At 40.5% G+C, this 27,403-nt stretch overlaps 1 protein-coding gene across 5 annotated transcripts in view; it reads left to right on the top strand.

Annotated features, from left to right (window-relative positions):
• The window catches only part of dlg3 (discs, large homolog 3 (Drosophila)), a 297,837-nt gene that overhangs the window by 160,320 nt on the left and 110,114 nt on the right, over positions 1-27,403 (top strand). For all 5 annotated transcript variants that reach the window (XM_034181624.1, XM_034181623.1, XM_034181622.1 and 2 more), the window contains 2 exons: positions 22,354-22,407; positions 24,636-24,686. In XM_034181624.1, the coding sequence (XP_034037515.1) occupies positions 22,354-22,407; positions 24,636-24,686 (105 nt within the window). The remainder of the gene's footprint in view (positions 1-22,353; positions 22,408-24,635; positions 24,687-27,403) is intronic.

Raw genomic sequence — 27,403 nt, 5'->3', positions numbered from 1 at the left:
ATTTTTTCTTGTATCTCATGAGGGCTGGTTTATGAATATAGGGCAGATTTTTGTTGTAATATGTGATAAGTAGCTGTATTATTAATATTCATATGTAGCGCAGCCTTGTTATGGTTAGTGGTTATTGTTATGGTTATGGTCGTATAAGGATTATAGCTTTTGCTGCTGAGCCAATCAACACCCAGTCCACAACCTAGTCACCTAACCAACTGATAAAAAACAAACAAATAATTCTCACATAACTATTTTCTTATGAACAGCAAAAAACAAACAAACAGATGTACAGTTACTTTTTGTGTTCCCATTAGTTAGTTAGTCATTGTGACATAATCTGGGGAATCATTCAGTGACAGTGGCACAACAGCAATGATGTTATTGGTGCTGAAGGTGGATATAGTGGTGTTCATGCGGTGTGGTTACAATTCAGTCTTTTATGCTGTTTTTCTTGTATCAACTCTAGAGCCTCGAAACATTGGACACATTGACATGGAGAGCTCATGCAACCTGCCACTGTGACATTCCTCCAACCAACATGGCATTTGTTCTTTCTCTTGCATTTGTATGTAACTGGACCATCACCAGAATTTTTGTCAAAATGATGCTAACTGGCTTTGAATGTAGGCCGTACCCTGTATATTTATTCGTGAGGATTTCAAAAGGATTGGTAATATAGACGTATAAGTTTACCAATAATTGTACCCTCTGTGAAATTTACCAAAAGTATTTGGCATTAAACAAATTACCATAAGAGTTCTCAATCCATAGTGAAGAAAATGGTAAATGGACTGCATTTATATAGCGTTTTTTTCCATCTGGATCAGACGCTCAAAATGCTTTATAAATAATACCTCACATTCACCCCGATGTGAGAGTGCTGCCATACAAGTTAGTCACTACACACCAGGAGCAACTAGGGGATTAAGGACCTTGCCCAAGGGCCCTTAGTGATTTTCCGGTCAGGCTGGGATTTGACCCGAGGATCCTCTGGTCTCAAGCCCAACGCTTAACCACTATGACATCACCTCCCTCAAGAAAATGAAGGAATCACTGTCCTGAATCAATTCATTGTATGCCATATATTTTTACTTTTCACCAGACATAGTGGGCCTACGAATTGCTCAACTCTGTGTGTGCGCGTGTGTGGTTATGCATGCGATATCTTTGCAAATACTTTTATGTGTCAAGGTGAAACTAATTTCACAAGGTCAACTTGATAAGACCTCAAACCAGTTTTACGTCTAGCCTGTTTCAGTTCCAACTGTCATCACCAAGGGGTCAAGTCTCTAAAACCAAGTGTATGTCATAATGGCACAAGGATTTCAAGTCATGGTCAAACATGGTACTCTACATCTTGTTAGGACTTTGCAGAAGTTTAAGGTTGGGTTTGTTGATGTTCTCTCGGGTCAGTATTGCCTTTATTCACTGTAGCATTGAAGGTTTTGCATATAAACACCCACAGTATTCTTGCTCTTATACAGGATTAATCTGAAACCGTAAAAAGCACTCAGACACAAGTTGACATGCATAAACCTGGTCAGTTGCCAGCTGAGTTTCTCAATCACCACTGTTAGGAATATTTGTTACTTTCCCCTCAGTGGCTGCACTTCTGAAGGTCAACCTAGCCGGCTCTCATTTGGAGCCACTCAGCATGACACAGAACTAAGCCAGAGCATGCTTTTGTAATATTACATAAAGATGAAGGGAGCACAGCTCACAGCTGTGACGGGCTATTAATTACAGTTGTGTGTGTGTGTGTGTGTGTGTGTGTGTGTGTGTGTGTGTGTGTGTGTGTGTGTGTGTGTGTGTGTGTGTGTGTGTGTGTGTGTGTGTGTGTGTGTGTGTGTGTGTGTGTGTGTGTGTGTGTGTGTGAGAGAGAGAGAGATGGGGCCAGCAACATACTCACAGTGCTCAATCATATCCATCAAATCAGAAAACTTTTGGCTTCAGTGGGGCTATTTTATGGTTGAATTAATGAATTTTCTTGTGGCTGCCTAACTGAAATCATCTCTCCTGTAAAAGGAGATGAAGGAGCAGCTGACCTTTACTGTTCAGGAATTTTCTTTATTACATCTCAGTATTCCTCCTTTGTCCCTGACAAAGGATGCAACATTGGATTTTGACAGTGGCTCAGAGTAAAACATCTCATCCATCTCGTTTCCATCAATCTGTTGGTCCTTCACTCACCTTGCCTCTGTCCTTCTTCTTCTTCTTCTTCTCCTTCCCTTCGACGAAAGGGCCACAGAGTGAAGGAGATATTGGGTGCATGGTAATTGAGTAGGTATTGATTGGACTGCAGCGTGGCATGCAAGAGGCCAGTGAGAGGCAGAAGATTAGAGCAGCACTACTGACTGATTCTTAGCCCCTATTCTGCAGGACAACAAAGGAATCATTACAAGGGGCATGCTTTCAGAAACCTTTTAGCAGCATGACCGTATGCCTTGTGCAGCTGCTGTTTCAACTTACTTAGTCAAAGAAGAGCTTCTTTTAGCTTGGACTGTATCAGTCAACGGACTAAGAACATCATCTAATCACAGTTGGCTGTCGTATTTCGCTGCGATGTCACCATTGGAGACGTAGTTGCCATGTCAGTATTCCTGGATGGAGAGGAACTGATAAGGGCATTTTTTGTTGAGGGTTGTTGTCCTATTATCATTTTGAACTTGTGTGTTTTGTCCCCCTTCTCTGTTTCTGATTGTTTTAAAACTTAATGTTATTATTTTGGGTGAAGCGGAATGCAAAAATCACAAACTCGTGTTGTCCAACAATTATCCGTTTTCAGTTTTTTAGGATTATATACATCTCTGGTAAGGCTGTGCGAACATCAAGCAGAGGTCTGCATGCTTGTTCATGCATATATAAGATCCTAAATTATTTTCAGTCTTTTATCCCTCACAGGTTTTAATGCTTATAAAATTGCACTCCATCCATCCGTTCATGCATGCATGCTTGCATATATAGGTACGTCAGTCAGTCAGATCAGTACGTATATCTTTCAGATCAGTATACAAGAACACCTTGTAATATGTTTAGACTGTACCATCTTGTGGCCATAGTTGAAAATACAGTATTTTTTCCCCTTAAAAGTTGATTTGAAATATAAGTCACAGGACCAGCTAAACAAGTTTTTAAAAAAGTTTCCACTTTCTCAATGATAAGGATTTGTTTTCTTATTTTTTTATCACTGTAAATTGAATGGTTTGGTTTTGAAGTGTTTGAATAAATGATCTGTCCTTTGTTTGAGGGAACCCATAATAGACATTTTGTACTGCTTTAATGACTGTACGGTCACTAACAATTGTCTCAGTTTAAGACAGGCTGTGTGGATTTGAAAGCAAATATATTATCTGACAGTCAGCCACATCCAGCCCAGTGGCACAGGCATGTGCCAGAACAGAGACTCAGAAACTGCAGTGAGAGCCCTGAGAGTTAAAGCAGGGGGAGGTGACTAAGAGGGCCTGCCAGCCATTTATGTGCAAGAACTGGTTACCATGGGAACACATTGATTATTTAACAATTTGGATGAAGCATGTGCCCTGCACTTGCAAAGGTTCAGTGGGAGTCTGTTTTTGCAGCTTTGCTGTCCCGAGGGTCTGCAGCCAATAAAGTATTGTGTAGAGGTATAGGTACACGATGCACGGCTGCAACACTGCTGAGGGACAGGAGGCAGACGCTAAACCAACCAGGCCACGATGATAGATTGATGAATAAGAAATGTTCTTAATGTGTATGAACAGATGGATGAAGATGAGGGGAGTGTGAGAGATGGAACACACTGTAGCGGGTGATTCTTTGCTGGGAAAGCAGGCTGGTGTGTTCATTGTTGTGTGTGCTTGTGTCTGATACACGCTTCTACCTCTGCAATCGGCTTGTACGTATCCCTGTGTTAGACCTGCAAAGTATGGTTCTGTTGGTTATCATTACATATATTGATTATTTTGCAATTAAATGTGGTCTATTGTCAGAAAACAAAAACATGATTTTGCAGAGCTCATATCTCCAAGTTGTTTTGTCTGAACAGTAGTGTCAAACACAAAGGCATTAATTTACAATAAAATTAAACATTAATCCTCCTAAAATATTTAAGAAATGAGTGCTGTCATTTTGTTCAATTTTTTTTTTTTAATCATCCTCCAACATTCATTCATTTTCTGAACCCACTTATTCCAGTTAAGGGTGAGGGGGTGCTGGAGCCTATCCCAGAGGTCACTGGGTGAGAGGCAGGGTACACCCTAGACAGGCTGCCAAATTATCAAAGGACTGACATGTACAGACACACAAACTCAGTCACACCTATGAAAGTTTCCAATACACCTAACTTCCATGTCTTCAGAGGTGGGAGGAAGCTGCAGTACCATGCAAACATGGGGAGAATATGCAAACTCCACACAGAAAGGATCAGGAGAGATTAGAACCCAGAATTTTCCTGCTGGGAGACATCAGTGCTGACCAGTAAGCCACCATGTTGTCCTCACCTTCAACGGTTAGCCTACCTTCAGTTAATTCATTCACACAGTATCAAACTGCAACAGTTCTCCCAGCTGCAAATGGGTATCGGCCTGAGTTGAGGAAGTAATCTGCGATGGACTAGCATCCAATCAATTAATCAATTTTTTTATATAGCGCCAAATCACAACAAACAGTTGCCCCAAGGCGCTTTATATTGTAAGGCAAGGCCATACAATAATTATGTAAAACCCCAACGGTCAAAACGACCCCCTGTGAGCAAGCACTTGGCTACAGTGGGAAGGAAAAGCTCCCTTTTAACAGGAAGAAACCTCCAGCAGAACCAGGCTCAGGGAGGGGCAGTCTTCTGCTGGGACTGGTTGGGGCTGAGGGAGAGAACCAGGAAAAAGACATGCTGTGGAGGGGAGCAGAGATCGATCACTAATGATTAAATGCAGAGTGGTGCATACAGAGCAAAAAGAGAAAGAAACAGTGCATCATGGGAACCCCCCAGCAGTCTACGTCTATAGCAGCATAACTAAGGGATGGTTCAGGGTCACCTGATCCAGCCCTAACTATAAGCTTTAGCAAAAAGGAAAGTTTTAAGCCTAATCTTAAAAGTAGAGAGGGTGTCTGTCTCCCTGATCTGAATTGGGAGCTGGTTCCACAGGAGAGGAGCCTGAAAGCTGAAGGCTCTGCCTCCCATTCTACTCTTACAAACCCTAGGAACTACAAGTAAGTCTGCAGTCTGAGAGCGAAGCGCTCTATTGGGGTGATATGGTACTACGAGGTCCCTAAGATAAGATGGGACCTGATTATTCAAAACCTTATAAGTAAGAAGAAGAATTTTAAATTCTATTCTAGAATTAACAGGAAGCCAATGAAGAGAGGCCAATATGGGTGAGATATGCTCTCTCCTTCTAGTCCCCGTCAGTACTCTAGCTGCAGCATTTTGAATTAACTGAAGGCTTTTTAGGGAACTTTTAGGACAACCTGATAATAATGAATTACAATAGTCCAGCCTAGAGGAAATAAATGCATGAATTAGTTTTTCAGCATCACTCTGAGACAAGACCTTTCTGATTTTAGAGATATTGCGTAAATGCAAAAAAGCAGTCCTACATATTTGTTTAATATGCGCTTTGAATGACATATCCTGATCAAAAATGACTCCAAGATTTCTCACAGTATTACTAGAGGTCAGGGTAATGCCATCCAGAGTAAGGATCTGGTTAGACACCATGTTTCTAAGATTTGTGGGGCCAAGTACAATAACTTCAGTTTTATCTGAGTTTAAAAGCAGGAAATTAGAGGTCATCCATGTCTTTATGTCTGTAAGACAATCCTGCAGTTTAGCTAATTGGTGTGTGTCCTCTGGCTTCATGGATAGATAAAGCTGGGTATCATCTGCGTAACAATGAAAATTTAAGCAATACCGTCTAATAATACTGCCTAAGGGAAGCATGTATAAAGTGAATAAAATTGGTCCTAGCACAGAACCTTGTGGAACTCCATAATTAACTTTAGTCTGTGAAGAAGATTCCCCATTTACATGAACAAATTGTAATCTATTAGACAAATATGATTCAAACCACTGCAGCGCAGTGCCTTTAATACCTATGGCATGCTCTAATCTCTGTAATAAAATTTTATGGTCAACAGTATCAAAAGCAGCACTGAGGTCTAACAGAACAAGCACAGAGATGAGTCCACTGTCCGAGGCCATAAGAAGATCATTTGTAACCTTCACTAATGCTGTTTCTGTACTATGATGAATTCTAAAACCTGACTGAAACTCTTCAAATAGACCATTCCTCTGCAGATGATCAGTTAGCTGTTTTACAACTACCCTTTCAAGAATTTTTGAGAGAAAAGGAAGGTTGGAGATTGGCCTATAATTAGCTAAGATAGCTGGGTCAAGTGATGGCTTTTTAAGTAATGGTTTAATTACTGCCACCTTAAAAGCCTGTGGTACATAGCCAACTAACAAAGATAGATTGATCATATTTAAGATCGAAGCATTAAATAATGGTAGGGCTTCCTTGAGCAGCCTGGTAGGAATGGGGTCTAATAAACATGTTGATGGTTTGGATGAAGTAACTAATGAAAATAACTCAGACAGAACAATCGGAGAGAAAGAGTCTAACCAAATACCGGCATCACTGAAAGCAGCCAAAGATAACGATACGTCTTTGGGATGGTTATGAGTAATTTTTTCTCTAATAGTTAAAATTTTGTTAGCAAAGAAAGTCATGAAGTCATTACTAGTTAAAGTTAATGGAATACTCAGCTCAATAGAGCTCTGACTCTTTGTCAGCCTGGCTACAGTGCTGAAAAGAAACCTGGGGTTGTTCTTATTTTCTTCAATTAGTGATGAGTAGAAAGATGTCCTAGCTTTACGGAGGGCTTTTTTTTATAGAGCAACAGACTCTTTTTCCAGGCTAAGTGAAGATCTTCTAAATTAGTGAGACGCCATTTCCTCTCCAACTTACGGGTTATCTGCTTTAAGCTACGAGTTTGTGAGTTATACCACGGAGTCAGACACTTCTGATTTAAAGCTCTCTTTTTCAGAGGAGCTACAGCATCCAAAGTTGTCTTCAATGAGGATGTAAAACTATTGACGAGATACTCTATCTCCCTTACAGAGTTTAGGTAGCTACTCTGCACTGTGTTGGTATATGGCATTAGAGAACATAAAGAAGGAATCATATCCTTAAACCTAGTTACAGCGCTTTCTGAAAGACTTCTAGTATAATGAAACTTATTCCCCACTGCTGGGTAGTCCATCAGAGTAAATGTAAATGTTATTAAGAAATGATCAGACAGAAGGGAGTTTTCAGGGAATACTGTTAAGTCTTCTATTTCCATACCATAAGTCAGAACAAGATCTAAGATATGATTAAAGTGGTGGGTGGACTCATTTACTTTTTGAGCAAAGCCAATAGAGTCTAATAATAGATTAAATGCAGTGTTGAGGCTGTCATTCTCAGCATCTGTGTGGATGTTAAAATCGCCCACTATAATTATCTTATCTGAGCTAAGCACTAAGTCAGACAAAAGGTCTGAAAATTCACAGAGAAACTCACAGTAACGACCAGGTGGACGATAGATAATAACAAATAAAACTGGTTTTTGGGACTTCCAATTTGGATGGACAAGACTAAGAGACAAGCTTTCAAATGAATTAAAGCTCTGTCTGGGTTTTGGATTAATTAATAAGCTGGAATGGAAGATTGCTGCTAATCCTCCGCCCCGGCCCGTGCTACGAGCATTCTGACAGTTAGTGTGACTCGGGGGTGTTGACTCATTTAAACTAACATATTCATCCTGCTGTAACCAGGTTTCTGTAAGGCAGAATAAATCAATATGTTGATCAATTATTATATCATTTACCAACAGGGACTTAGAAGAGGGAGACCTAATGTTTAATAGACCACATTTAACTGTTTTAGTCTGTGGTGCAGTTGAAGGTGCTATATTATTTTTTCTTTTTGAATTTTTATGCTTAAATAGATTTTTGCTGGTTATTGGTAGTCTGGGAGCAGGCACCGTCTCTACGGGGATGGGGTAATGAGGGGATGGCAGGGGGAGAGAAGCTGCAGAGAGGTGTGTAAGATTACAACTCTGCTTCCTGGTCCCAACCCTGGATAGTCACGGTTTGGAGGATTTAAGAAAATTGGCCAGATTTCTAGAAATGAGAGCTGCTCCATCCAAAGTGGGATGGATGCCGTCTCTCCTAACAAGACCAGGTTTTCCCCAGAAGCTTTGCCAATTATCTATGAAGCCCACCTCATTTTTTGGACACCACTCAGACAGCCAGCAATTCAAGGAGAACATGCGGCTAAACATGTCACTCCCGGTCCGATTGGGGAGGGGCCCAGAGAAAACTACAGAGTCCGACATTGTTTTTGCAAAGTTACACACCGATTTAATGTTAATTTTAATGACCTCCGATTGGCGTAACCGGGTGTCATTACTGCCGACGTGAATTACAATCTTACCAAATTTACGCTTAGCCTTAGCCAGCAGTTTCAAATTTCCTTCAATGTCGCCTGCTCTGGCCCCCGGAAGACAATTGACTATGGTTGCTGGTGTCGCTAACTTCACATTTCTCAAAACAGAGTCGCCAATAACCAGAGTTTGATCCTCGGCGGGTGTGTCGTCGAGTGGGGAAAAACGGTTAGAGATGTGAACGGGTTGGCGGTGTACACGGGGCTTCTGTTTAGGGCTACGCTTCCTCCTCACAGTCACCCAGTCGGCCTGCTTTCCCGGCTGCTCGGGATCTGCCAGGGGGTAACTAACGGCAGCTAAGCTACCTTGGTCCGCACCGACTACAGGGGCCTGGCTAGCTGTAGAATTTTCCACGGTGCGGAGCCGAGTCTCCAATTCGCCCAGCCTGGCCTCCAAAGCTACGAATAAGCTACACTTATTACAAGTACCATTACTGTTAAAGGAGGCCGAGGAATAACTAAACATTTCACACCCAGAGCAGAAAAGTGCGGGAGAGACAGGAGAAGCCGCCATGCTAAATTGGCTAAGAGCTAGTAGCTACGCTAAGCTAGCGGATTCCTAAAAACACGCAAAGTGAATAATGTGTAAATAATTTAGAGGTGATTCAGCAGAAGGAGTGCTTTAGTTAAGGCACGTAAAGATTACACTGGGAAACAAATCGTAATCTAGATAACTAGATCAATCTAACTGCGCAGATTAAACAGCTAACAGATACAGCAAAACACCGCTGTGCTCCGGAACAGGAAGTGATACAATACCGCAGTGAGAGCCAACCACCAGTAGAGGCAAGCAAGAGAGGGTTGCTTGCCTCAATCTTGAGTGAATTGCAGACGCTCATCCGTTTCACGCTATGATATCCAGGAATAACCTCCGGCCAGATGAGCCTCACACCCTGTATATGACTTTCTCCTTGTTCCTTTGACACATCCACAGAGCCAGTTTGTGCTCTATAGCACTGGGAAGGAATGATCAGTCACATTTCCCCACAAATGTGTCATTTCTTTGAGATGTCCACACAATCTGTGCGGGAGAAATGTACTGCTGACCCACTTTACCTCAGCTAGACAACCAAATGTCCTAATAAAGCTCCTGTTTTCAGTGTTCTGACAAAATATATTACGTTTTGTTCTTTCAGCAGGGAGTTTAGATCTGTATCTTTATTTTTGGCACATTTTTCACTGGATGCCCTGTCAAAATATGATACTGAAACCACTATAAACAGAAAAATGGTTCCCTTTAAAATATATTTCAGCCTTTTATAAATGACTTAAGCAACTAATCAATTCACAAAACAGATTAATTTATTGTGCATTGATGACTGAGCATGTGGTATACAGACACATCTGAACATGAGCAGCTTCAGCTTCCTTAAATTATTAATACTTTTGAATAAAAACTGAAGTAAAGAGTTGTTGGATCTTCATGTGCTGATTTTACTTCCTACAGTACCTTACCATTTGGCAATCTACAGCAGAACAAGACCCATATTCACCCGCAGCACACTAAAATATCTGCATCCCATCCTGGTTTGACAGTAATCAAAACGTGTGTGTGTGTGTGTATCTTTTTTACGATCCTCAGCCTGAATGAGGATTCTGTGAAATTAGTGTTTGTCCTCTTCCTTTCCTGTGAGGGGGGCTGTCACAGCACAGTATGACTCATACATCACTGGTGGTCACATTTTATAATCAGCGTTCCTCTGGGTTAGCAGGTTAGCGCAACGATAAAGACAGGTGGCCAACACTCCTGAGCAAGAAACGGTAATCCACCCTAATCTGAGTTACCTTAGTAAATCACTCAATGTTAAACTCATGTTGACATCAATCATGTTGAGATTATCGCCAGTGATTCCTTTTTGTTTGCTTGTTGTGGGAGATAAAGATGGGGGGGGATTACTAAGCAATCCAGGACTAAGACAATGCTGCTGTTCTGTATGACTGACATGTTTTATTGTGTTGCCGCTGTACCCGCAGGTTGTGTTTATTCCTTAGTATCGGTCCACTACAATGCTTGATAAGCACTGTTGACTTTGAACCCTAACAGGTGTGTTTTGTTACATGTGTTCTCACACCGGTGATTGTGTCTTTGCCTGTCACTCACAGAGGGATAATAGTTGCCAATGTATTCTCCTGTGTTAGCCTCAAGCTGTGTTTCACCGCTGCCTGCACACTACTGAAGGTGTGGGCTTCAGTTTTGGGGTGTTCGCTTTCCATCTCACATTAGGACATCACTGATGTGGCTGTGGTGAATGTCTGACCCTACGGCATGCACCGTTTTATAACAAGAAGGACATCCATTAGAGTGCATTCATCCACCAAGATCTAAAATACCCCATCTAAGCAGTGTTTAAAAATTATGATTTTGTATCTATATGAAGAGCAGTTAGAGCAACGAAGAGCAGGTACGTCAGTACAATAAGGAGGTTTGATGCCTGGTTATGATTCCTGGCTGTCTTTGGACAAGACACTTCATCTGCATTGTCTCAGTTCACCCAGCAGTAAATGGGTGCTAGCCTTGCCTGGTGAAGTAACCTGCATTATACTGGTGTCCCCTCAAGTAGGAGTCATGCACTCATCCAGTTCATTCACCGAATTCCAGAGATGAGCACCGGCCCCAACAGACTGCAGGGTTTAGTCCGAATGGGTCTCAAAGCCTTTATATGAGTTCTTCTCTTCTCCTCAGAATTAACCCTGTATGCCCTAAAATGAATTAAATTTATTCAACTTATAGAGCGCCAAATCACGACAGCGTCGCCTCAAGTGACGAGACCCCAAAAAGGGTGTAATCTGGTCAAACTTTCTGCTCCGTGTCAAAATCTGGCAGCAGCATTTTGAACCAATTGCAGACCCCTAATTCTGGAATGTGACAACCTCGAAAATTGAACATTGCAATAATCCGATCTAGAAGAGACAAATGCATGAATCAGGGTCTCAGCATCAGCCATAGACAGAATGGGATGAATCTTTGCTAAGAAAGCAGTCCTCGTAATATCTCTAATGTGGAGGACAAAGGACGACGTAGGATCAAAAATTACCCCAAGGTTCCTCACTTTGTCCGTATGATGTATGACACACAAGCCTAGGCTAAGCGCTAGCTGGTCAAATTGATGCTGATGTCTCGCTGGACTAAGAACCATCATTTTGGTCTTATTAGAATTTAAAAGTAGGAAGTTACTAGACCTCCAGCTTCACTGTTGCAAGGCAGTCTTGAATGAGATTACATCAGTTATCGGCATGTACAATTGAATATCATCAACACAGCAATGTAAGGCAATCCCAAAACGCCGCAGTATATGCCCAAGAGGTGCTATATAAAGGATGAAAAGCAGGGGGCCTAAGACAGATCCCTTCCCCAGATCCCCAAATTTCATGTCACTAAGGTTAGAGATAGTTATTGTACAAAACACAGTGAGAACGACTGGACAGGTATGACGTCAACCACCACGCAAGGGCACTTCCAGTAATCCCAAAGTGATTCTCCAGCCTATCGAGTAAAATATGGTGATCCATGGTACATGGTATGAATTTAAATACATTTATGAATTAATTTATATATATATATATATATATATATATATATTATATATACACACACACAGTGAGGCAAATAAGTATTTGATCAACTGTCGATTTTGCAAGTTTACCCACCTACAAACAATGGAGAGACAGAATCTAAAAAAAATTCAGAAAATCACATTGCATGACTTTTAAATAATTAATTCGCATTTTATTGCATGAAAAAGTATTTCATTACCTACCAACTAGCAAGAATTCTGGCTCTCACAGGCCTGTTAACTTTTCTTTAAGAAGCCCTCCTATTCTGCACTCTTTACCTGTATGACACCTGTCCACACACTCAATCAGTCACACTCCAACCTGTCCACCATGGCCAAGACCAAAGAGTTGTCTAAGGACACTAGGGACAAAAATTGTAGACATGCACCATACAGGACAATAGGCAAGCAGCTTGGTGAGAAGGCAATAATTGTTGGTGTAATTATTAGAAAATGGAAGAAGATGACTGTCAGTCTTCCTCAGTCTGGGGCTCCATGTAAGAGCTCACCTCGTGGGGTAAGGATGATTCTGAGAAAGGTCAAGAATCAGCCCAGAACTACACGGGAAGACCTGATCAATGACCTGAAGAGAGCTGGACCACAGTTACAAAGATTACATTAGTAACACATGATGCTGTCGAGGTTTAAAATCCTGCAGGGCAGCAAGGTCCCCCTGCTCAAGCCAGCACATGTCCATGGTCATTTAAAGTTCACCAGTGACCATTTGGATGATCGAGAAGAGGCATGGGAGAAAGGTATGTGGTCAGATGAGACCAAAATAGAACTTTTTGGTATCAACTCCACTCACCGTGTTTGGAGGATGAGAAGAACCTCAAGAAAACCATCCCAACCGTGAAGCATGGGGGTGGAAACATCATTTCTGGGGGTGCTTTTCTGCAAAGGGAACAGGACGACTGCACTGCATTGAAGGGAGGATGGATGGAGTCATGTATTGTGAGATTTTGGCAAACAACCTCCTTCCCTCAGTAAGAGCATTGAAGATGGGTCATGGCTGGGTCTTCCAGCATGACGGTGACCCCAAACACACAGCCAGGGCAACTAAGGAGGGGCTACGTAAGAAGCATTTCAAGGTCCTGGAGTGGCTGAGCCAGTCTCCAGGCCTGAACCTAATAGAAAATCTTTGGAGGGAGTTGAAACTTGAAAGATCTGGAGAAGCTCTGTATGAAGGAGTGGACCAAAATCACTGCTGCAGTGTGTAAACTTGGTCAAGAACTACAGGAAACGTCTGACCTCTGAAATTGCAAACAAAGGCTTCTGTACCAAATATTAAGGTCTGTTTTTCTGTTGTATCAAATATGCAGATATATATATATATATATATATATATATAAACACACATATATTTTTGCTCCAGGCATAATTGAAGATTTGAATTTTTCTCTTTTAATCCAGGGGAGAACAAGTTTTGTGACAAATTTAGTTAATTGTTTTATAATTTTGCACAATAACATCAAACAAATTGGAGGAAAAAAATGATCAGAAATGCAACCCTCAACTTTGTGTGTGTGTGTGTGTGTGTGTGTGTGTGTGTGTGTGTGTGTGTGTGTGTGTGTGTGTGTGTGTGTGTGTGTGTGTGTGTGTGTGTGTGTGTGTGTGTGTGTGTGTGTGTGTGTTGTCTGAAGATGAAGAGGGGAAAACACAAAAAGCGTTCAAGAGAAATGTGCAAACACAAGCACAGGCGTGATCATCTTGTTAAGCCCATATGCAGATTACAACTAAGATCCCATTGTGCTGCCTGGGAAGGAGAGTTGGGGCCACATCTGTCCAGAGTCATAGCACATCACCACCGAGTGGATTAGGTCAAATGTACGGCCACGTTCCCTGTTCCCAGATTTCTTGTTTTGTTTGGGCTTCGTTGGCCTTTAAGTGCAGTGTGACCGGGGCTTAAAGGAAAAATGCAACAGTTAATTTGTACATAATTTGTAATATTAAAATGCCCTTAAAAACAGTATTTACTGCTGACGTACATAATATCTTAGTATACACATTATCTACATATGAGTTAAGAAATATCGTCTTAGAATGATTCAGTGATTGAATTGAGTATGTGAAATATAGTTTGGAATCTCCCATGTGCCTTCTTGCAAACTGGAGTCTGGATTTCAGTGTCTATTAATAAAATAAATATGCTCACCCCTGTGGGCTTTTACATTTTTTTATTTTGTTGTGTGCAAGTCAGATCAAAATGAAAATTCTGTTTTTTAATATGCAGTTATTTTTACTTTTTGTTGTTCTTGTTCAAATTCACAGTTTAAAAATCTCTGCAATAAAAACTTAATTAAACACAAATATAAAGATGGAGTGTAGTCCATTAGGATGGACAATCTTTGAATTTTGTATCTGAATTAACAATGAAATTCTGTCTTTGTAGCCCAGTTTTTTTTTTTCTTTTTTCAGTACAGCAAGTTTGACATCACCACTGTGTGAACATCTAGTACAGTGTCTGAGAACTGGATGTACACACAGCTTTAGCTGTTGATCAACTGTCTTGGAATATTTTCGATATGATATACAGATTTTAACAGAGTATTAGTTGTTGAAACATTTATCAAAATGCCACTATTAGACAAAACATTAAAAAAACAAAGACCCAGAAAATGCATCCAGATCCTGATCAACACCAAAATTTCATGGCTTGCTCCTGATGAGGAGTTGATTATTCCACCCACTTCTCTGCAAAATTCCTTTTGTGTAATCCAGCAAAAACACAAACTGCTTAAAGTGCGACTTCCTGGATGGAAGTAATAATATATCTGTGATGATTCGGCCTGTTCTGGGTCCTAGTCATGGTTTGATCGCCTTGCCCTGCTTCTGTTTCTGATTATTTGTTGGTGGTTTCAGTTTATCGTTAGTGTTTATCATCTGGTTATGTTCCTTTTAGTTTTTGATTGCATTCTCTGTTTATCATTTACTAGCAAAGTACCTGTCTTTCAGTCGGTGAAGAAAGAGTGTACTAATTGTGAGTCACTGTGCAGCATTATACTGAGACAATGTATTACCTTCCAAAAGTAGCTATAACAGACACACTGAACCCTTATTTAAGAAGGTTAAACTTCATATTTTTTAACTCCTAATAATTATGAAATGACTGACTCTGTAGTGTGACGAAAATGGATGTAACGTTTAATTTTTTCTGATTATGTTATGAAGTTGTCCATAAAATTTATCTATCTATCACAACACCGGGTGGCAGTAAAATACATTTGCAGCAGTAACAGCGCCACTTAATGTATACTGAAGTATGATGGGAATGACAGATTATAATAAATTGTGAGAATGCATGAAATTCAAAGCAAGACTGGAAAGTAGGGATATCCCGATCAGGTTTTTTTTGGCCCCGATCCGATTCCGAGTCATCTGATTTTGAGTATCTGCCGATACCGAGTCCCGATCCGATACTTTAAAAAACTGAATGAACAATGAACAAATGCTAAATATATAATAATTTCATTTTGATGACCTTATTTTATTATTTATCACTTAAACAGTGCACTTCTCCTTGAGGTAGCTTGAACAATCAAGTAATAATCTACCAGACTTAAAGGTGATAGAGAGAGGTTGAATGGGGCATTAATCCTTGTTCTGTGATGTGATATGTAGCCCCAAAAAAATTGTTTGGGTCTGTAATGGCTCAGAACCTTCCTAAAAGGCTCTCTGAAACAGCTATGTTATTATGCTGGGTTTAGAATGCCTCGTTTGCTTTTAATGGCGTCGTTTCTGAGCTTATTTGGCAACCTCATTATGAAATGCACGTAGGTGTTGGCGCTGATCAGTTGCCATTGTTTGATTGGCTGCCCTTGCTCTCCCTTGCCGCTAAGAGGATTAGGGAAGTCTCCGGTTCAACTCAGAACAGAATGAAAATGATCGCTGAATCGCTCATTTCGGTGTAAATCAAAAATGGATTCAGCCTCAGACAGATCATCCAATCATCATGCAGAAGCTGGGCGTCCGGGCCAGCCGAGGCCAGCCCACTGCCCCATAGACCCCCAGACACGCAGAGCCTCCGATGGGCGGGACAAAGCCCAGCATTTATCCAATGACTCGTCTCATTTTGCTGCACTTGTCGCTATTGAAGTCTGTGGACGACGGTTTAAAGCACTGTGAAGCTGCTGGTTTGAGTGAGAGGAAATCCGCGTCGTTACCAGTGATAAGAAGCTGATTCTGAACAAAAGTTGAGCGCGTTGTAGCGAAAACAAGACGACAGTAATCTTCACTAACTTATTTAACAGATCACGTTTCAACATTGCTGTTGAGTGATAAATCTTGTTCCTCGCCCATCAACATGAAGTCAGCCAGAGGCGGACTGTGACATAGAGGTCCAGTCACAAAATAATAATGATAATAAAAAAAACGATACAAAATAAATTTAAAACAAAAGAAAATGTGATACTTACAGGCTGTACTGATTGCTGGGGTTGATTTTGTCGCAAAGTCGGAACTGACCCTCTACTGAGTATTAAATGCCGACTGAAGCCAGCTCGAAATTGTGCAAGGTTTGTGAAACAGTCCTCCGTGAAATGCGCAGAGCAAAGAAATAGTCGGCGGTTGTATGTACTGGGGATGCGGTTAAAAATGAATAAAAGCCATTGATCGTGTACATTGCTTTCCGTGGGAAGAATATGTAAAGATCATAGTCCGCTATGACAGCCTGGGAAGGCACACCTGTAGCTCGCCATTGCTCCTCTTCCAGTGTAGGAATGGGTGGGCACAACCTTATGAATAATTCATTTCGAAGGGGCGTGTGTGTGTGTGTGTGTGTGTGTGTGTGTGTGTGTGTGTGTGTGTGTGTGTGTGTGTGTGTGTGTGTGTGTGTGTGTGTGTGTGTGTGTGGGAGTGGGGGGGGGGGGGGCTATTGGTGAAAAAGTGACATAACTTTTCTCTCAAAAACGGATTGGCCTGTTTTCTAGGGGCAATTACTTGAAATAGAGGTTCTGAAACTTGCTGGCACTTTGTGTGTATTCCCCACAGCGGGGAGACTCTGAACTAACACCAAAAACATGAAAAAGATGATTTTGATTCTCTGTCCCCTTTAAAAAATGTACATATTTCCACATTATTTTATTTGTCTAAAAATAAATGTCAAAGGTTCCTTATGTTAAACAAGAAATGATCTAATCTGAAACAACAGGTGGTTTTAATTTATAGATGAAAGGTTTTTAAAGAACCATTTATTGATTTAGCTATTTTAATTACAGGTGTTCTAAACTTTTTTTAAACAGTAATCAGAAATTTTGAGGTAACAAACAACAACAAAAAAACATTTCCAGGCATTTTTCTTCAGACACGTGGTTTCTGCACTGATCTGTGGTTCAAATCCCCGCCTGACTGGAAAATCACTAAGGGCCCTTGGGCAAGGTCTTTAATCCCCTATTGCTTCCGGTGTGTAGTGAGCGCCTTGTATGGCAGCACCCTGACATCAGGGTGAATGTGAGGCATAATTGTAAAGCACTTTGAGCATCTGATGCAGATGGAAAAACAAAAGCAGTCCATTTACCATTTGTACAGATCACTGGTTTCTGCCACTAGTCTTCCGTGTTTTGGCCCGACGCGTCGTTCCTATTGGACAGCGCGAAGCTACGTCACAGCTCAGAGTGTCGAAAGTTCAAAAGTCAACTTGAAAAATAAAAGTAAAAAAAAACAACTTACATTTGCGTCCTGACAGTCCTCAGTGTCCCTCTGATGCTCTATCTGTGTTCAACAAGTTCAGAGCAGCGCAGTGAACGTGAATGAAGACGGAAGCTCTTTAAGACGCACTCCTAAATGTGATGAGTGCGCACATGGCTCATGCGCACACCATCTCTCACTCCGTTTTGCAGACAAACAATCACAGGACAATTAGTTTTTTTCTTTTTGTTAATCAGATGACAAATCGTCGTCCTGCTGCACACGGAAGGATGACTGACAGCAAGAGTTTCGGTGGGAAAGTGTCCATCATCCTCTTGTCATTCCATCGAGGCATCAGGCTGAGCACGTAAACACACAAACAGCAGTTCTGCAAAAGAAACTTTGCGCGCGTAACTCCCCCCACCTCTGTCCGGTTGAACTTATGTTTTTTCTTTTGTTCAATTAAAAAAAAAAAAAAGATTGGGTTGAACTTTGACCGCGTCAGCCTGCCGACAAGCGGCAATGCGCGCTCCCATCAGAAGCGTCACGTCAAAAGCCAAGCTAAAGCGACGCTTCTGACACCTCTAAAAAGCAACGCGTCTCACGCCTCTGACGCTTCTGACGCCTGAAAGGCCCATTAATCTGCAATAATGAGCCTGAAATAGCGCTGATCAAAATAATGAGGATAAAATCTATATCAGATTCCTGATCGGGATGCAACGTCCGATTTCGATCAAGTCTGAAACCACGTGATCGGGCCCGATTTCCAATCACGTGATCGGATCGGGACATCCCTACTGGAAAGTGTAATAAAAACATGCTGACATTTGTTTGCAATAATTAAGACGCAATGCTTTCACCAAACTATACTGTTTTTATGCTTTTTTGTGGGGCCCTGCCCGAGCACTAGTTTTGGTGTCAAAACAGGGCCTGTAGCACCCGAACCATAATAGCTGGTACAAATGTGATGGCAGATTTGGGGTCTGTGGATGTTTTTGCCCTAGAAAACATCTTCAGACCATTTTAAATGATGTACCTTGATGAAATACGGACGAAAAAAGCAGTGCTCAGTCACGATGCATTGAATGTCATACATGGAAGCTGGACAGATTCATACTCGCTAGGCGAAAACGCCATCTGGCGGAAATTGGCAGTATATCACAGATCACGGTTCTAATTAACCAGAAAATGTGGGCAATTAAGGGGTTTTGTGAAAGAGACGTGATGTGCTTCCGTAACTACAGACGATATGGGAAGATCAAGACCGCAGAGATGATGTGTGAGGTGAGCAGATCCAGAGAACATTGAGGACAAAGAATAGGACCTCCGCGCTTAGTATATAGATTCTTTGCTGTGTCGCCATTTTTTGCTTTGCCTGTCTTCTTTAGTCTCTGGTTTTGTTTTGTGTTCATCATTTATTTTTTTATTTAGTCAGCAGTCTGTTTTGTCATTGTGTTCTCATTAATTGCATTAGCCATCTTTAGCCATCATGAGTTCCGTTCTAGTTTTTGTCCAGCCTGCATTTGTTTTCATTGTATAATTATTAGTTGAATCACTTGTTTGTTTTGTTTTTATCATATGTTGTATTATCTGTTTTTGCCACTTGTGAGTTCTAGTTTAGTCTTTGCTTTTTATTTTCCTATTGTTTTTCATTCTGTTTTTCACTGTAGTTACAGTTTGTATTTCAGTTTCAGTTTTCAATTTATTTTCATTTATATAACACCAAATCACCACAAAGTTGCCTTAAGGTGCTTCACAAAAGTTAGGTCTAACCTTACCAACCTTTTGTAGTATTTCCCTTTATACTTTAGCCACATGGTGAGTTCTGTTCTAGTTAAGTCTCTGCCTTTTATTTTCTGGTTCTTGTCATATTGGCACTTTACTGGGTCTATGGTTTTCAGTTCATCTTCATGTTGAGGATTTTTATCTCTCTTCGTTGTGGGTTGTGTTACTTGCACTTAGTTGTTTCTATCTGTCATGCCCACTTGTCATTCTTCTTTTGTCTGGCCACGCCCCCTTCCAGAACATTCCCCACACCTGCTTCACAACATGTCCTGATTTCTCTCTCAGTATTTAAGCCCTCACTGTCTGTCTGTCCCCTGCCAGTTTGTTGAAGGTGTTAACCGTCAAAACATGAATCAGCTGCAAATTGTGAATTATCTGCAAACTGTTAATTGCAAAACGTGAATACTGAAAAAACATCTCCCAAAACGTGAACGCAAGTCTCACAAAATGTGAACGCAGGTCTTGCAAAACATGAATATCATTCATATTATATCTATATTTTTTCAGTTTAATAGTTGATGGATTTCAGTTTATGGATCAGTTACTGCAGGAAATCTTGATCGCAAACCCTATCACCGCAAAAATTGTTGTTTTTTTGGCGGGGGTCACTACAGCCGGTGAGGGTGGGGAGGTGAAGCGTAGGGACCGTCTACAATGTGCAAAAACAAGACACCAGAAAAATACTCAATATATTCAGGTGTGGTGTCACCAAATTCACTGCACACATCAGTGGTCTCCTGCTGGTTATACTACAGCAGTCAGTTTGGAAAAATGTGTAAAAATTGAATTTTACCATTGAATTTTAACATACCCTTCAACTCGGCTTCACCTCATGAAATATTTGTACCATTGAACTCAGAAACATTCATTATTTGTATAATACAGTGAGGAAAATATGGCTGTGTGTTTGGGGTCATTGTCATGCTGGAAGACCCAGCTATGACCCATCTTCAATGCTCTTACTGAGGGAAGGAGGTTGTTTGCCAAAATCTCGCAATACATGACCCCATCCATCCTCCCTTCAATATGGTGCAGTCATCCTGTCCCCTTTGCAGAAGAGCACCCCCAGAATATGATGTTTCCACCGCCAGTTCTTCACAGTTGGGATGGTTTTCGTGGGGTTGTTCTCATCCTCTAATCATGGTAAGTGAAGTTGATTCCAAAAAGCTCTATTTTGGTCTCATCTGACCATATGACCTTCTCCCATGCCTCCTCTGTATCATCCAGATGGTCACTGGTGAACTTCAAACGGCCCTGGACATGTGCTGGCTTGAGCAGGGGGACCTTGCTGCCCTGCAGGATTCTAAACCATGACGGCATCATGTGTTACTGATGTAATCTTTGTGACTGTGGTCCCAGCTCTCTTCAGGTCATTGACCAGGTCTTCCTGTGTAGTTCTGAGCTTTCTCAGAATCATCCTTACCCCACAAAGTGAGATCTTGCATGGAATCCCAGACCGAGGGAGATTGACAGTCATCTTGTGTTTTTTCCACTTTCTAATAAATAATCATAACAGTTGTTGTCTTCTACCAAGCTGCTTACCTGTTGTCCTGTAGTCCATCCCAGCCTTGTACAGGTCTACAGTTTTGTCCCTGGTGTCCTTAGACAGCTCTTTGGTCTTGGCTATGGTGGACAGGTTGGAGTGTGATTGATTGAGTGTGTGAACAGGTGTCTTTTATACAGGTAACAAGTTCAAACAGGTGCAATTAATACCTGTAAAGAGTGCAGAATAAGAGGGCTTCTTAAAGAAAAATGAACATGTCTGTGAGAGCCAGAATTCTTGCTGGTTGGTAGGTGTTCAAATACTTATTTGCAGCAGTAACATACAAATAAATAATTTAAAAAATCATACATTGTGATTTCCGGATTTTTTTTAGATTATGTCTCTCACAGTGGACATGCACCTAAGATGAAAATTCCAGACCCCTCCATGATTTCTAAGAGGGAGAACTTGCAAAACCAGCAGGGTGTTCAAATACTTATTTTCCTCACTGTATATTATGAATGATACTCACATTTTGCGAGACCCACATTCACGTTTTGGGAGATATTTTTGGGAGATATTATATTCACGTTTTGGAATTAACTGTTTGCAGATAATTCCCGATTTGCAACTGATTCACGTTTTGGGGTTAACAAAGTCTTTCACATCCTTGCCTTTAGTCACAGTCTTGTTTGCCTAGTTTTTGACCTTGCTTGTATCTCTGAACTCTGCCACATCGTGAACCTGAACCCTGCTTGTTTTTGTACCATGATTCTATCTGTTACCTCTGCTTTGTTGCCTGCCAAACCATGTACCGAGTCATTGCTTGCTTTTTGATAAAGCCTTTTATTACCTCAGCTCCTCTGCCTGCAAGTCTGCATTGTGTGTCCTACAACCTTCTGTGCCACGCTGCCACAAACCATGACAATATCAGGAGTTGACAAAAAGGATGTGATGTGCAATTAATGCACATAATCCTATAATCTGGTTATATCCTTTATATTAGTTATTAGTCTGGTTCATACTTTTAGGTTTTAGTTTTCTATCCGTTTTGTCATAATAGCCAAACTGAGCCGTAACAAACTTGTCTTTTGTGTGAGGGGCCTCACAGTGTTATTTCTCTCAAATGTGTGAAATGAAAGTGAATTGACATGTTTGATGGAGAGTGGATATGCTGTCCCAACAGCTGGAACACGAACTGGTATGTTTTCTGAGGTGACTGTAGGACGTCTGGCTGTGGCAGTTAATAATGAGCCGTCTATCTCAACCTCAGTCCTCATTCTCAGCCCTCACACCTTTTGGATATTTTCACTCTGCTGCAGCCCCACCGAGACTCTCTGACTGTTCTCGTGGCATCTGCTCATTTGCTCCCAAGCGGTAGTGTGTGTAGTGCATAATGTCTGCACGCTGCCGGCCTCACACACTGAAAATATGTATCTTTTCATATTCGCAGGCAAACCCTCCCCCCATCATCGTCAATGCAGACTCACTAGATGCAGGCCCTTATGTAAGTATCTGTCCTCCTCCTCTCCTGTGCAGCATACATCCCTCATTCTGTGCATGTATGTCATTGCAAGAGCTGCCATGTGGACTAACAATCATGATTTGATTCACATGGTCTGGTTTGTTTGTTTGTTTATTTATTTATTTATTTATTTATTTATTTTTTTTGGGGGGGGGGGGGGGGGGGGGGGGGGTCCAGCATGTGCATAGAATATACATAAAGTATACCATTAACATTCATACATTCTGAGGATAGCACAAACAGTGAAATACATATTTCGCATATAAATGAAGGTGTGTTTGAGTTAATAAACAGAAAGGTAACGTTCTGGATCGGATCATAGTCAACAGCGCGTGTAACCACCATGTGCTGCAATTAATGCAGCTAATCTTATGCGCATGGAACCTACTAATTTGTAAATTTCCTGTTAAGGAATGAACACTCCTCCCTCAAGGCATTCTGGAGTTGAACAACAATGATCGGTATCTGGATACGAGATTCAGAATATCCCATAAGTGTTCTACGGGTCTGTCGCGCATCCTCCCTGAGTCACGAAACCTCCTTCTTAACCAGCGGATAGTCTAAACATGAACAGTGAAACGTCTATGTTCCACGCTGTCAAACCAGCATACAGCATGCCAATGGCGACTTCACAAAGAGTTTCAGTGAGGTGTGGCATGGCAAAAATGCAACCAATTTCAAATTTTATTATTTGCTTTTATCCCAACAAAACTGCCCCTTGTCCCTACTGTTTGCAGTAAAACTTGAGTTTCTGTTGTTGTTCAGTATATGTTGAAAGTTGTTCCCAAATTAAAATGCATTAAATTAAAAAAACAAAACAAACACACAAAACTGTGATTTAAAACAAGTTACATACATGAAACGACAACAAAAAATATTGAAATTAAAATTTCCATGACATCACAGATAATAAGCAGCCAAGAACAGGGAAATTATGCTTTTAAAAACATAACAGAACTTGAGCGCCTGACTTCAGTAGGTAAAATCTTCCAAACTAAAGATGGTTTATGACCTGTTGAATTAATTGTGGGTTTGTGTAGTCTGTTTGCTGTCACTGTAAATCACATACTTTGGTTTTGGTCTGTTAATCTGACAGAACAGTTTCAAAAATATGACTGTCAAAGTGTAATGTATTTTGACTAGTTTTCTGACAGGTGACGTACGAAATGAACTCTTTAATGGTCAGCTCAGCTGTTTGGTAGAGAATATTTATCTGCTATATTCTGTTGAAAAATGTGAGGACATTAAAGGGTTAATGGTGAAGATATTCAACAGATTAATCCATAATGAAATTGATAAGTTGTCGAAAGTATGACACACAAAAAAGTGCATTTAAAAAAAAGAAAAAATAAACATGTGACTGCACTTTACCTGTAACCCTGTGGCTTTGCAAAGCTCCACACTGATTAACTAATAATAATAAAGTAATACTGTAATAATAACATTTTATATCACACTTTCCAACCAAATATAGTGATTCACAAAAAAAGAGAATAGAACACCAAAGACATAAAACACAGTAGTATAAATAGAAAATAGAATAAATAGAAAATACATGAGACAACTTTAAAACAGAATAAAAATGAATAACTGTCACTATTTGTAGGCGGCCAACAGCAGAAGACCTTGAAGTTTAGTTTTAAAAACTTTGAATAACTGCAGTTGGTAAATTATTCTACAACAGGTGCGTGTTCTTAAAAACACTCTGACCTGTTGTTTTTCTTTCTTTCTCCTTAATCTTTAACACACAAAGCAGCCACCCACACACACACACTGACACTGTCAACACAAAACACAGCTCATTTATTGTTTATCATTGAGTTTGCAGGGCCATAAACTTAGAAAATAATCTAGTTCTGATTAATCCAAAAAATGTTACTTGTCTCATATACTTCTCTCCTCGCTGCTTATCCTTGTGAATTAACATTTGGAAATTTACATTTGGTTAACATTTAGTGTTGAAGACAATGCATCAAAAACACATTTCTATGGAAATGCTTGGATATGTCAAACCTTTGCACAGTACTGTATATTTTATATTTGCATTTGTTGTTAAAAGATAAAAAAAAAATATATATGTCAATAATATGACAAATGTATGTATTTTTTCATAGGCTTATTTCTCACAGTCCATATTAAGGGTTACATTTTTGTTGTTGTTTTTGTTTTCCAAACTGTGTAATGTAACTAATGTTTTATTTATCTGATAGGTAAATGGCAGTGATGGGATGTATAAATATGAAGAGATCATCTTAGAAAGGGTAAGTTTGACTATTTTCCTCTTACATTTCTGCACTTGATGTCTTCTGCACCATGCAGTGTTATCCGCCCACTAGGTGGCGGTAAATAGCCCTCTACTCTCACTGATTCCACAAATCAGATGATTTTTTACCTCTTTAATGTTGCATGAGAATGGAAGAAGCTGCTGTGTGAATCGTTCTGGTTTTTACATCACTTCAGTCTTACGTTTGATGTCTCCTGTGAGTGTGAGCTCATAAAGATACCAGGGACGACTGTAGCTTTTTACATAATCCTGATGTCACCGGCAGACGGCAGGAGTGTGAGGCTTCTCCTGGTCACTGCACTTGTCGGCTTGGTTTCAGGCTTAGTGCTGCAAGCTTTATATTTGCGTTCTCGTCGCTGGGATTCATGCATGCACAGTTCATCTCTGACTCTTCCTACATCATCCTCTCATGCTGCTTTCTTAAATATGACATGAAGTAAATCGTTGATGCAGCTTTCTGTAACTACTCTCCTAAATTGTGGAGCGACCTCCCCAAACACATTAGTGAAGCACGATCAGTGAAGGAGCCGAAAATGAAGCAACTTCATTTTGCTTTTTATTAGACTGTTGTAATTTTATTTGATTGAGTTTTATTTATTTTATGAAGTGTTACTCTTCTGAGTTTTGCCTGTGCATCAGAAGGCAGAGCAGATCTTAGCTCTGTGTAACTCTGTGACAACGTCTGTCTGTCCGTATGGTCAATATGTACATGGTATCTTTCAAATTTGTGTATTTAGCTGTAGCTTGGAATTGTAATGACTTATTTTGATTTCATGTATGAAAGAGTTTATACAAATACTACTACTACTAATAATAATAAGAAGAATTATTATTATTATCATTATTACTGCATGCAAAACATTTAACGAAACTATGTGAAGTGGCACTTTAAAAGCTCTTTGGGTTCATACCATTTGGTGGTCAGGCCGAGTGTCCCACTCTTGCCTCCAGAGCAGCACTCTGGGAGGCCTCAGCCTCCTGCTGTCCTAATTTGTTGCGACTGTTGCTCATTAATTATAGAAAATAATAAAGTGAAGTCTTTTCCCAGCTGTCTTGTTTAGTGCCATCTCAGTGGTCATGGCTGTCAGATGCAGCAGTGTGCCTGGACCCAAATGGGTCCTCTGTCATTTCAGGAAAAAGAATGATGGGAGGTGGAAGGGACTGTGGGGGTGAGAATCTGTACCGTCGAATGGGAACCAGTTTTAAAGAGGTCATGTTGTACAAAATGAGTTTTGTTTATGCTTTGCTGTTATGTGGTTAGGGTTTCATATTAAACATTCCAAAATCCAAAACCTATGGCTGTACATGTAGAAGCGCCCCCCCCCCCCCCCCCCCCTCCACAACTAACATAAATTGTAGACTTGAGTGGCTAATTTTAGACTTGCGTGACATATGTCACAAACGTTCCCATCTGGGGCTTCATTCATTAACTGTTCATAATATGCACAGTTTTGTGCTTAAACCGTGTGTAGGAACATTTCTAAGCAAAGTATATAATTTATGAACTTAAAAATGTGTGTAAATATATGCACAGCTCTGACTGTGCAAATGCACAGCATGTAGTGGTAGAACAAGGGCACAACTGCCACTAAAAAAACATTGCTGATATCACAACATGCCATCTCAACCACATGTATTCTTTATTTCCTTGATTTAATAAGTACACATTTAGTAATTATGTAATGTTAAAAAGACATGTAGCCTCGTGTCAAAACCTACATGTCGTCTACGATGTCTGTCTGGTATAAGGCATAAAGAAAATAGTTTCCCTCCTGCAATATAATATTAATAATATGCCTGTTATTCAAGTTCCTTGTGTAATGATTCGTAGGTTTATACTTTTTAAAAAATTAGATATTTGTAAATGTATACATTTTTAGAAAGCTTAGAAAGTGAGGAATCTGGGCGAAGAAGAAGAGGAGAACGTGTCCACAGACAGCGGGAGAAGAGGAAAAGTAGAAGGGTGGAAATGAGAGTAGGGACTTTGAATGTTGGCAGTATGACTGGTAAAGGCAGAGTAGCTGGCTGATATGATGGAGAGGAGAAAGGTAGACATATTGTGTGTGCAACAGACCAAGTGAAAGGAGCATAGGCGATGGGCTCAAGTTACTGTATCATGGTGTAGATAGGAAGAGAAGTGGTGTTGGGTGTCATTTTAAAGGAAGAGTATGTTAAGAGTGTGTTGGAGGTTAAGCGAGTGTCTGACAAGGTGATGAGTGTGAAGTTGGAAATTGAAGGTTTGATGATGAATATCATCAGTGCATATGCCCCACAGGTGAGCTGAAGTAGAAACAAGAATTCTGGAGTGAGTTAGATGAGGTGTTGAAGAGTGTGCCCAAGCATGAAAGAGTGATGATAGGAGCGGACTTCAGTGAGCATGTTGGTGAAGGGAACAGAGGTGATGAGGGGTTGTATTTTATTTGCTGATGACACGACTGTGTTTTGTAGCGGGGATCATTTGGGACAGGTTCTGGACACGATGGAGAGAGAACTACAGATGTTTAAGGAATGGTTTGATTCTAACAAATTGTCGCTTCACTTTGGTAAAACAAAGTGCATCATATTTGGTAATAAACCCAGGATCGCACATGACCTACTATTTTGAAATTTGGGGAAACCACCTACAAATCTAACACAAATCACATATTTTTACTTCAAAAGAAAGCTATAAGAATTATTAGTCAGAAACATTAT

Source organism: Thalassophryne amazonica, chromosome 11, assembly GCF_902500255.1.
Source record: "Thalassophryne amazonica chromosome 11, fThaAma1.1, whole genome shotgun sequence".
Lineage (NCBI taxonomy): Eukaryota > Metazoa > Chordata > Actinopteri > Batrachoidiformes > Batrachoididae > Thalassophryne > Thalassophryne amazonica.
The sequence above is the reverse complement of the archived record's forward strand: the minus strand, read 5'-3'. Positions and strand labels throughout refer to the sequence as shown.